The 11395-nt window shown below is 45.5% G+C and overlaps 1 protein-coding gene across 1 annotated transcript in view; it reads left to right on the top strand.

The window, feature by feature from the left end:
* Positions 1-9645, top strand: part of odf2a (outer dense fiber of sperm tails 2a) — a 57309-nt gene extending 47664 nt beyond the window's left edge. Inside the window, exons 20-25 of the mRNA XM_067969945.1 lie at positions 3859-3977; positions 5393-5454; positions 7261-7359; positions 8647-8751; positions 8921-8948; positions 9236-9645. Coding sequence (XP_067826046.1) covers positions 3859-3977; positions 5393-5454; positions 7261-7359; positions 8647-8751; positions 8921-8948; positions 9236-9293 — 471 coding nt within the window. The 3' untranslated portion in view covers positions 9294-9645. The remainder of the gene's footprint in view (positions 1-3858; positions 3978-5392; positions 5455-7260; positions 7360-8646; positions 8752-8920; positions 8949-9235) is intronic.
* The last annotated feature ends 1750 nt before the right edge of the window (positions 9646-11395 follow it).

Here is an 11395-nt window from a genome sequence, read left to right on the forward strand (position 1 = left end):
TCATAGAAAAGCAGTAATGTAATAAAACACCCCAAAGTACTTCACAGAGGTAAAAAGCAGACATCGAGCAATGGTGGGGAAAAGGGTTAGGGGACGTGGTCAAGGAGGTGGGGTGTGAGGCGATTTTTCAAGGAGGGGCAGAGAGACCGCGTGATAGAGGGGTTTACGGAGAGAGTTCGAGTGACAGCCCGAGACAACCGAAGGCTTTGCGGCTGCGCTAGGAGAGGAAAATGGGAGATGGGGTTCAAAAGAGGCCAGAGTGGGTAATGAAATGCCAATAAAACAAACAGTCCAAGCCCCCCCACCCAAAGGCAATCGAGCAAGCTCCAGGAGGCTGCAGTAACTCGTACCTGAAGGTAGAACAACAAGTTGGTTAAAAAAGCATATGGGATCCTGGGCTTTATAAATAGAGGCATAGGAAGTTGTTGCTGAACCTTTATAAAATCAATAGTTAGGCCTCAGCTAGAGACGTCCTTGACTTTCAGGAACTTGTCCAGCTCCCTTTTGAAGGACTGCAGTGAATCTATACTTAACACCAGTTTTGATAATCCATTCAAGAAGCCAATGACTCTCTGTGAAATGAAAGACTTCCTGGCATTTACCCCAATTCCAAAAACATGCCCCCTCGTTCTTCCGTCCCTATCCAACTCAAATAACCCGTCCACCCAGATAGAATCTGTTACCTTCACCACTTTAAAAACCTTGATCGTATCACCTCATCACCTGCGCTTCTCCAGTGAAATTAATCCCCAGTTCCCTGAGCCTATTGTGAGAGATAAGAGCCGAGAGACTGGGTATCACCCTAGTCTCCATCCTCTGGACCATCACTAAGGCCTCAATATCCCCCGCCATGTGAGGGGACCAAAACTGGACACACTATTCCAAATATACCAAGGCCTTTATTAGCTAAGTATCATATTTCTAGTTTCATATTGAACTGTCCAGCACCTTATGCCCAGGTGGTCTGCAAGATCATCAGATTCAAGTCCATTTTGGGCTAATATGCCACACACCACATCGCACCACATGCCTCTGTATTCAAGATTTTTTGTTGATTTACCAACACTATGCAATGACTTTGCTGTTTTCTTAGGGTAGCCCAAACATGTCTTTCAGAATTTGGAACAGAAGATCCCCAAGAATGTGTCTGTATTTGTAGGAGGGTCTTAAAGGGTGCATCAGTATTTACAAGAGGGTCCCCAAGACTGTGTCAGTATTTACAGGGGGGCCTCCAAGACTGCGTCAGTAATTACAGGGGGTCTCCGAGTGTTTTCTATATTTGCAGGGGTCCCTTGTAGTGTGTCATTATTTACAAAGGCTCCCCAGGAATGTGTAATATTTTCAAGGCTTCCCCAAAAGTCTATCAGTAATTCCTCGTGGTTCCAGGTCGTGTGCCAATATTTACCTGAGGTACTCGGAACTGTGCCAGTATTGCCTGGGGTCTTCAGGACTGTGCCAATGTTTGCCTGGGCTCCTGGAGACTGCGAGTATTTGCCTAGGTTCCTTGGGACTGTGCCAATGTTTGTCTGGGCTCCTCGGGACTATGCCAGTATTTGCCTGGGGTCCATGGGACTGCGCCAGTATTTTTCTGGCAGGTGTCAGTATTTGGCTGGAGTCGTTGGGAGCATGTTATTGTTTGCAGCAGGCTCCCCACACACAAGTTTTGAAAATCACTGCAATGCATGCAAGTCTACTAGGGGTTAAAGGACCCAATTTCCAAATCCCACCTCTTTGACGACACTGCATTGGTAATAGCTGTCCTTAAAAAGGCTTTGGTTTCCCAGTAATTCTTCATCCGACCCTTCCGTGTGACGTTCACCAGCCTGGTGCGGAGAAGAACCCGACTGAGTGAATATCACGATGTGCGCGTGTGGCACGAGACCCCAGATGCTGCTGTTCCTTGTCCTGTCTGTGTTGATCTTCTCTGCAATCTCATCTACGGCCACACCGCTCACTGACTGCACAACAAAGGAAAGTAATGCATCCATGCTCGACCTGTTCGAGGTGAGTTTAAGAATTACGCTGATGCTCCACTTTTTTTTAAGCGGATGTTCTTTTGGTGTTTTAAAGAAGGAACTTGCAGTTACACAGGGCCTTTCACGACCTCAGGACGTCCCATAGCACTTCACAGCCGTCGAAGTACTTGTGAAATGTAGTCGCTGTTCCGGGAGCCCAGTGCTCATGAGCTGCTTGCCAGTATCTACACTGTTAAATCCAGTTTCTGTAGACCAGCAGCAGACTAGTAGCCCCCTCCGCAACCCCCGCCCCCCCCCCCAGCAAAGCTGCCAATGGTCAATAGAAACCGGATTTACAGGGGATCCCTGGCAGTGTGTCAGTGGAGGGATTTGAACACAAGGATGAGAATTTTAAAATCGAGGCGTTCCCAGACCAATGTAGGTCAGTGAGCACAGTGGGTGATGGGTGAACAGGACTTGGTGCGAGTTAGGATACGGGGCAGCAGAGTTTTAGATGAGCTCAAGTTTACAGAGGGTGGAAGATGGGAGGCCAGTCAGGAGAGCATTGGAATAGTCGAGTCTAGAGGTAACAAAAGCAGGGACGAGAGTTTCAGCAGCATCAGCGCTGAGGCCAGGTGCAGAGACAGGCAATGTTACGGAGGTGGATGTAGGCGGTTTTGGTGATGGAGACGATATGGGGTCAGAACCTCAGCTCAGGCTCAAATAGGACGCCAAGATTGCAAACAGTCTGGTTCAGCCTAAGGCAGTGGCCAGGGAGAGGGATGGAATTGGTGGCCAGGGAACGGAGTTTGTGGTGGGAAGCGAAGACAGTGGCTTTGGTCTTCCCGATATTTAATTGGAGGAAATTTCTGCTCATCCAGTACTGGATGTCAGACAAGCAGCGTGACAAATCGAAGGCTGTGACAGGGTTGAGAGAGGCGGTGGTGAGGTAGAACTGGGTGTCGTCAGCGTACATGTGGAATCCGACTTTGTGTTTTTGGAACGCAGAAGGGCATCGTGTAGATGAGAAATAGGAGGGGGCAAGGATAGATCCTTGGGGGACTCCAGAGGTAACGGAGCGGGAAGAGAAGACATTGCAGGTGATTCAACTGGATAGGTAAGAATGAAATCAGATGGGGGCAGTCCCACTCTGCTGGACAACGGAGGAGAGGCGTTGGAGGAGGATGGTGTGGCCAACCGTGTCAAAGGCTGCAGACAGGTCGAGAAGGATGAGGAGGGACAGTGCACCAACAATGTTGGCTTTCTAGAAGTGCACAGTAGATGTGCAGTGAATTAAATTTATAACAGTACAGTGGTAGATTGTCTGAATGCATGGCTCTTAACCAGCAGATTTGAATTTCAATCCCAGGGCTGCTAATCCATTAGATCTGCGTGATTTGTCGGGTGAGTTTCGATAATGCTTGGTTATGCCACTAGATGGCACATCACACTGTTCTTTGGCAGAAGGCGGGGGCTGAGTGAAAATAACTCGAAAAGTAAAATAAAAACAGAAGATGCTGATTGCACAGAGCAGGTCAGTCGGCAACTGTAAAAGACAGATTATTGACCTTTTAGGTGTGTAACCCTTCATCAAAACTGGAATGAAAGATGAAGAGGCGTTTTAGTAAGGTTGGAAAATAGAGGGGAAAAACAGGGGAGAAGGGGATCCCAAGTGCCAATCACGGAGAGACAGTAAATGGGAGGCAAAGCTCTAGCTCAGGTGTCCAAACTTTTTGACTTTGTGGGCCACTGAGGTCAGGGGCAACGTTTAAAGTTTACATCCCAGCCGGGGAAAACTCGAAAGAAATTTGCCACCAAATTTTTTTTTAAGATAAGGTTGACTTTCCTGTTCTGCCGCACCGATGTATTCAATTGCTGTTCATTCTCCTTTTATGTCTGTAAGCCTTTTGGGGATTGGCACACCATTGCTATTGCCAGTAACACCACAGAAAAAATTGATGGATTGAACAGCATAATAATCTCCATGGACAATAGGAGCACCCTCTATCTCCACATCGATCGGTAAGTTGAAAAATCTAGCGCAGAGTTTCCTTAATAAAAAATAAATTAATGGAAGAGTCATTTGATATTCATTCATACATTTGGAGCCATAGTTTTCAAACTTGTGTCAGTAAGTAGAATCAACGGAAATTCCTTTGAGAGGAGTCGCTATGTCGGCAAGTTGGGTAAGAAGCAGATTGCCCATCCCTCAGTAGGCAGCTCCACTTTCACTAGCCACTCTCTCTAAGGTGCGCGGAATTAGCCGATCTTGCTGGGCAGCAGTAGAGTGTTCGAGCTAGCCGCAGCAGCCTGGGGTTATGAAGGGGGAAGCTGGCCATTGTTGGCCCAATCCTTGTCGCTCTACAGCGATCCCTACTGGATGTGCACGTGCCTGGACGCTGGGTGAGGGCAGGATTGGAATCCGATGCGGTGTCCTTTACCATCAGACAGACTGCTGGCACTCTCTCCAAGATCTGACCACGAATCAAAGCCACTTGAGTGACGTGTTGGAGAGCAACTACTGCCAGTGGAAGCGCAGCCCAGTGAGGGAGTTACTGTATTCAGGCAGTGTGTTTGTTGACACCACCGTGTCAGCCGATGAATTGGAGGTGGGATGGGACCTACGGCAGGACTCGCAGCAAACAGTCTATTTACAGAAATAAAAACAGAAAATGCTGGAAAAGTTCAGCAAATGAGGCAGCATTTGTGGAGAAAGAAACAGAGTTAACGTTTCAGCTATTTAAAAAGAATCTGCAGCAAACAGAACTCATGGCCGAAACTGCAGCAACTTCTCCCAATAAAAGCAAGATGATTTCTCCAGCAAAGTGCAGTGAGTGGAGGATAGTTACATAGTACAAATTATGTGTGTAAAATCAATCCCAGTCACTTACAGCAGTGCGGTCTCCAGGCGTGATTGACAAGGGAATTACCCAATCATCTCTATTCTGGCCGGGAATACTAGTGTCACCAAACATAGCCATCTTCAGGAGGGGAGGAGTGAAAATTGGAAACACAAAATAAAATCATAACCTGAGAACAGACACATGTCATCATGATAGACTTCCTCAAGGTCAGAAAAACCAGCAGGAAATGACTAGCTTTCTTTCTTTCTCTCTGGTGCTTTCGATACCTCGATGCACATATGCTAGACGCAGGCCATTTACATAGAAAACAACACAAGAAAGTTAAATAATAATTTAATACATACCCTCCTGAATGAAGTAGATGTGTGTGTGGTTAATATAACACATTTCTTCCAGTAGTTTAAGAGGTAACGGGCACACAGGGTTCTTGAGTTCCCAACTCGACTGAAGCTAGGGAATAAACTCCAATAACCATGAGGGTTTTTTCAGTCATTTTGCCTCTTGTACTATTAACAAATAAATAATTGTATCTTGTTACTAACTTTGCATTTTCTATATTGGTCAACGCAACAGGGATGGAATATGCACAAAAATAGAGATAAACTACTCCAATTCTTCTGTCAGTGCTTCTAGAGGTTGGTGCAATGTTTTATTATTTAAATGCGTCTCTCTGGGCTCCTCATGGCAGGCGATGGGGGTGGGGGGAGGGGCAGGACTGGAACAGTCTCCTGGTTACAGAACTCTAAGGTCGATGGCACAGATCAGGGGTGTTGCTTAGCTCCCTCTACGTCGCACCAAGAATGCATCTCAAACTTGGAGCGGCACCTCCTGCTGCACCAGGGCGATGCTGAGCTGCCCCGTATCCTAACTCGCACCAAGTCCCGTTCACCCATCACCCCCTGTGCTCGCTGACCTACACTGGCTCCCGGTCCAGCAACGCCTCGTTTTAAAATTCTCATCCTCGTGTTTAGATCCCTCCACGGTCTCGCCCCCTCCCTATCGCTGTGATCTCCTCCAGCCCTGCAACCCTCTGAGATCTCTGCACTCCTACAACTCTGGCCTCTTGCGCATCCCCGATCTTAATCGTCCCACCATTGGCGGCCGTGCCTTCAGCTGCCTGGGCCCTATGCTCTGGAATTCCCTCCCTAAACCTCTCCGCCTCTCTCTCCTTTGAGACGCTCCTTAAAACCTACTTCTTTGACCGAGCTTTTGATCACCTGTCCTAATATCTCCTTACGTGGCCCGGTGTCAAATTTTGTTTGATAATCGCTCCTGTGAAGCGCCTTGGGATGTTAAAGGCGCTATATAAATGCAAATTGTTGTTGCTTCCATTCTTCACACTCGCTTCAATCGACAGACACCCCCTGTGCTTGTTGATGCTGTTCCTCAATGGATCCACTAATAGCTGTACCTGGTACTGGTTCATTCCCCCTCACCAAACCTACCTGAGACTGTTAACACTTCTTCTTTATGATTAGAGTTTGTTGTAAATGTCTTCAGGGTCAAATCCCAGTCCAGGACTTGAGCATGTCATTTAGACTGACACTGCAGTGCAGTACTCAGGGCGGGCTGCGCTGTCGGCGGGCTGCGCTGTCGGCGCCGAGGGCGGGCTGCGCTGAGGGCGGGCTGCTGTCCTTTGGTTGAGATGTTAAACTGAGGCTTGATCTGCCTGTTCTGGTGGACTTTAAAGATCTCATGGCACTATTTGAAAAAGACCAGGGTGTTTTCCCAATGCACTGGTCAGTGTTCCTCCCTCAACCATTCCTCTCTGATAGAGTGAGATGAAGAGGGGTGAAAGGAGGCTCCCATGCCAGCACAGTCCAGTTAGGCCTAAGGACCTGTTTCTCTGCTGTACATCCTCTGTAACCAACACTATATGTCAACCTTGGCTCAGTGGTAGCACTCTGGCCTCCATGGTCTTACCCGTCCCTACCTCTGCAACCTCATTCAACACTGTCAGTGCTTTCTGCTCTTCTCACTCTGGCTTCCTTTGCATCCACTTTCTCTTCACTTTACTAAGTCCACTCCAGAGATTTGACCACAAAACCTAGGCCGACACTCCCATGCAGTACCGAAGGAGTGCTGCACTGTCGGAAGTGCTGTCTTTCAGATGAGATATTAAACCGAGGCCCCGTCTGCCCCCTCAGGCGGACGGAAAAGTATCCATTGCACTGTTTCAAAGAAGAGCAGGGGAGTTCTCCCCGGTGTTCTGACCAACATTTATCCCATAACCAACATCACTAAAAACAGATTATCTGGTCATTATCACATTGCTGTTTGTGGGAGCTTGCTGTGCGCAAATTGGCTGCCACGTTTCCTACATTACAACAGTGACTACACTTCAAAAATACCTCATCAGCTGTAAAGGGCTTTGGGACGTCCTGAGGTTATGAAAGGTGCTGTATAAATGTAAGCCTTTCTTTCTTTCTTTGCTTCGACAGGTAACTCAGGGTACAAAATTCTAGTTTCTAACACCGAATATGTTGTACTCCATCACTCCAGCCGTGGGAAATGTACCACTGACACCTTCTTTTTATTCGGTAAGCTACAATTACTTGTTGATGACCAGAAAGTTAAAATTCCTTTTACCATCTGAAGATGCTGTGTATACAAAATACATTGTGCAACCCAAGATCCTAGGTGTGGGGATGCCTAACAGCCTAGCTGTTTTCTTCACCCATTTTCGAGAAAGACTGTTCCATTTCCAAGAAGTTGGTAACATGTCTATCCCAAGACTGTTTGTCACCAAAATCCACCTGCTACTGGAATAAATCTGATCAGTGCTGGTGCAGTTGGTTGGGTTGAATGCCCCTAAGAAGGGACTAACAATGACCATCTTCCTCCCTCCATTACCTTAAGCTCGGCCAAAACTCTGCTGCCCGTATCCTAACTCTCACCAAGTCCCGTTCACCCATCAGGCCTGTGCTCACTGATCTAATTTGGCTCCCAATCCAACAACATCTCTCTTTTTAAAATTCTAATCCTTGTGTTCAAATCCCTCCATGGCCTCACCCCTCCCTATCTCTGTAACCTCCTCCAGCCCTACAACCCTCCGAGATCTCTGCGCTCCTCCAATTCTGGCCTCTTGCACAGCCCCGATTTTAATCGCTCCACCATTGGCCTCCGTGCCTTCAGCCGTCTGGGCCCTAAGCTCTGGAATTCCCTCCCTAAACCCCCCTCTCCTCCTTTAAGACCCTCCTTTCCTCGTTGACCAAGCTTTTAGTCACCCGTCCTAATATCCTAATAGCTCCCTCTTTGGCTCGGTGTCAATTTTTTGTCTGATAATCGCGTCTGTGAAGCGCCTTGGGACGTCTTCCTACTTTAAAGACACTGTAAAAATGCAACTTGTTGTTATTGTTCCAGTCCAGTGTAAGCTTCTATTCCTGGCTTGTTAGCTAACGTTAATTATTTATGAATTTAATTCTCAGTTCAAATTATTCTCTGCTGGAAATATGTGATACTTGTATGCTGGAGTAGTTTATTGAGAAATTACAGCACAACGTCCATTATTCGCCATAATAGAAAGGGGTGAATAAAAGGAATTGGCAGATAATCGAGTGCCTCTCACTTCTGGTCTTGCATATACAGTACAGTATAGCAATACCCTCAGCACAGGAATGAAGACATTTCAACACAGATGACAAAAGATTATCACTTTATTCACCAAGTAAAGGAGTTTGGAATACAGATAACACAAGAGGTTGTGAAACGAGGCTTTGTCCTGCGAAAACTTTGGTAGAAATCAAGAATGCACGTTCCATCCAGTTCCACCGTATGTGTTAGATTTGGTGCCTCTTTCATCAATTAACAGCTGTCTGCCTTTGCAGGGAGGAATTTGACCGTAAGCTCTGTCATTATGGAACACTTCAAGAGGCTGGTGGATTGCTCAGAAATTCCAGACCTCACCATCTACATACTACCTCGGGAGAATGGTAAAGATAAGATCTCTGTAGAAAATTATGAAATGATTTAGGGACACATTTCCAAGGATGTCATCAGCCTAGGTGTTTAATTAGCAAAAAATATTTTTGACAAAGTTAATGTGCTTTCACCAAAACAATTACTGTTATAAATCTATCACAGTCTGTTTTTTTTTTTAAGGAAACTGCAAACACGGCATGCCGAAGAGGTCTGTACATTTTGTTTTTTAAAAAATTAAGTTGGAACATTTATTTAGCTAATCGTAGAACTTTCAATCGGCAAAGTTCAAATTTGAATGTTTACTGTGTTCTACATGCCATTTTGCATTATTTTTACACAGAGGAGTCAAAACCGGTGCTCACAAAAATGTCTGAGTGTGAGGGAGTTGTGTGTTTGTGTGAACTTCACCGATTGGAAGTATATTTTATTTTGCTTTAATTTGTGAACTTGTTCTTTGTTTTCTCGGATTTTGATTAAATTGATTTTACATTACAGGGAAAAAAGGGAGACCGATCTGAGCAAGGCAATGCTTGAGCAAATCACACACAACTAGCCCTTTGAGGAACTACACTGTACTCAACATTCCTGCATCAAAGTACAGGATTACTGCCGTTCATTTATAGTTTGTTTAGAGAGCAATGTGAATTAAGAAATGTTATGTGATTCGGTACATTTCTTTGCATTATAATATTTAGCTTTAGAAATTTGCAGGCAATTATCTAACAGAAAAAGAGTGGACAGTTTGAATGCCAAGAATCCGTAACAGCAAATATAACACGTGTATACTGGCAAAAACGAAATATTGTATTTCTCTAACTACAGCGGTGTTTGAGTGAACCCATATTCAGAATATTAATTGGTCTTCGTTAATCAACATGAAAGCACCTAAAAGTGCTAAATCAATAAAGTATTGCAATTGATACATTAATGTCTGGTGTATTTAATTCCTCTTTTCTCTCTCTATATATCTATCTATGTTAGTCTGTCTACCTGTCTATGCGCCTAACTATTCTCTGCCGCCATTCAATATCATGGCTGATCTTCTACCTCAACTCCACTTTCCCACCCTATCCTCGTATCCCTTGATTCCCTTAGTGTCCAAATATCCATTGATCTCAGTCTTGAATATACTCAACAACTGAGCATCCACAGCCCTCTGGGGTAGAGAATTCCAAAGATTCACAACTCTGAGTGAAGAAATTCCTCATCTCAATTGAGGCGACTAGCATAGATGCATTTAAGGGGAAGCTAGATAAACACATGAGGGAGAAAGGAATAGAAGGATATGCTGACAGGGTTAGATGAAGTAGGGAGGGAGGAGGCGCGTGTGGAGCATAAACACTGGCATGCACCTGTTGGGGCCAATTGGCCTGTATCTGCGCTGTACATTCTATGTGGAGGTAGGGTGATCTTAGACCTTAAACACTGCTCCCATTTTGTCTCTGACTGAAGGTGTTGGTAATGGAGGATGGCTGCACAAGAGCCACTGGGGATGGAGGAGGTGTGGGCTGGTGATCCCCTATCAGTACATGGCCCGCACCCCTGGGGGTCTAGCTGCCTTTCTTCCACTACATTTTCGGTCCATGGAAGCCTTCCTATCTTTGCCAGATTTTCCATGCTTCCCTCTCCCTCCTCTATTCTGTTGTAACCATTTACACCTCCTCTGGACCCATCTTTTGTTCTATACTTGTCTCATTATCATCTCCTTTTGCATTGCACCCTCACTCCTTTCCAGGAGTAATTTTAATCACTCCTGCCCTCCACCCTAGCACAGACCTCTCCCTTTTGTTCTTTCATTGCCCCCTTTTTCCCTGTCTCTGTACTTGCTTAAAAGCTGTTAAATCTCTTAACATTTTCCAGTTCCCATGAAAGGTTAAAACTGTTTCTCTCTCCACAGATGCTGCCTGACCTGAGTATTTCCAGCATTTCCTGTTTTTATTTCAGATTTCCAGCATCCATGATATTTTGCTTTTGTTTTATCTAATAAAGGTTCTCTGTGAGCCTAGGCACCCTCCAATACTTTACCTATTGAAAACACTCGAGGATGAAGGGAGCTAGGACTCATAAAGACTTCCATTTACACAGCGCATTTCATGATCTCAGGACGTCCCAAAGCGCTTTACAGCCAATGAAGTGCTTTTGCAGTGTAGTGGTTTGTAATGTAGGCAATGAGGCAGCCAAATTTCACACAGCAAGATCCCACAAACAGCAACGTGTTAATGAGCCGATAATCTCTTTTAGTGATGTTGGTTGAGGGATAAATGTTGACCACAACACGGGAGAACTCCCCTGCTCCTCTTCGAAATGATGAATGCAAGGAATCTTACAACACCAGGTTATAGTCCAACAGTTTTATTTGAAAATCACAAGCTTTCAGAGACTTTCTCCTTCGTCAGGTGAGTGTGTGATTCCTTGAAGGTTACCGCATATATAGTCAGAGAACAATGTCTGGTGATTACAGATAATCTTTCCAACTGCCCGTTGTCAAGGCAATCAGACAGAGAGACATTACATACAGGACTGCTGAATATACAAACGGTCCGAACCCAAAGACAGAGAGAGAGAAACATCCGAAAGGAAGAGAAAGAGAGAGAATGACCAGTTGTATTAAAAACAGATAACTCTTTTTTCGCTGGTGGGGTTACGTGCAGCGTG

This window comes from Heptranchias perlo, chromosome 31 (assembly GCF_035084215.1).
Source record: "Heptranchias perlo isolate sHepPer1 chromosome 31, sHepPer1.hap1, whole genome shotgun sequence".
Lineage (NCBI taxonomy): Eukaryota > Metazoa > Chordata > Chondrichthyes > Hexanchiformes > Hexanchidae > Heptranchias > Heptranchias perlo.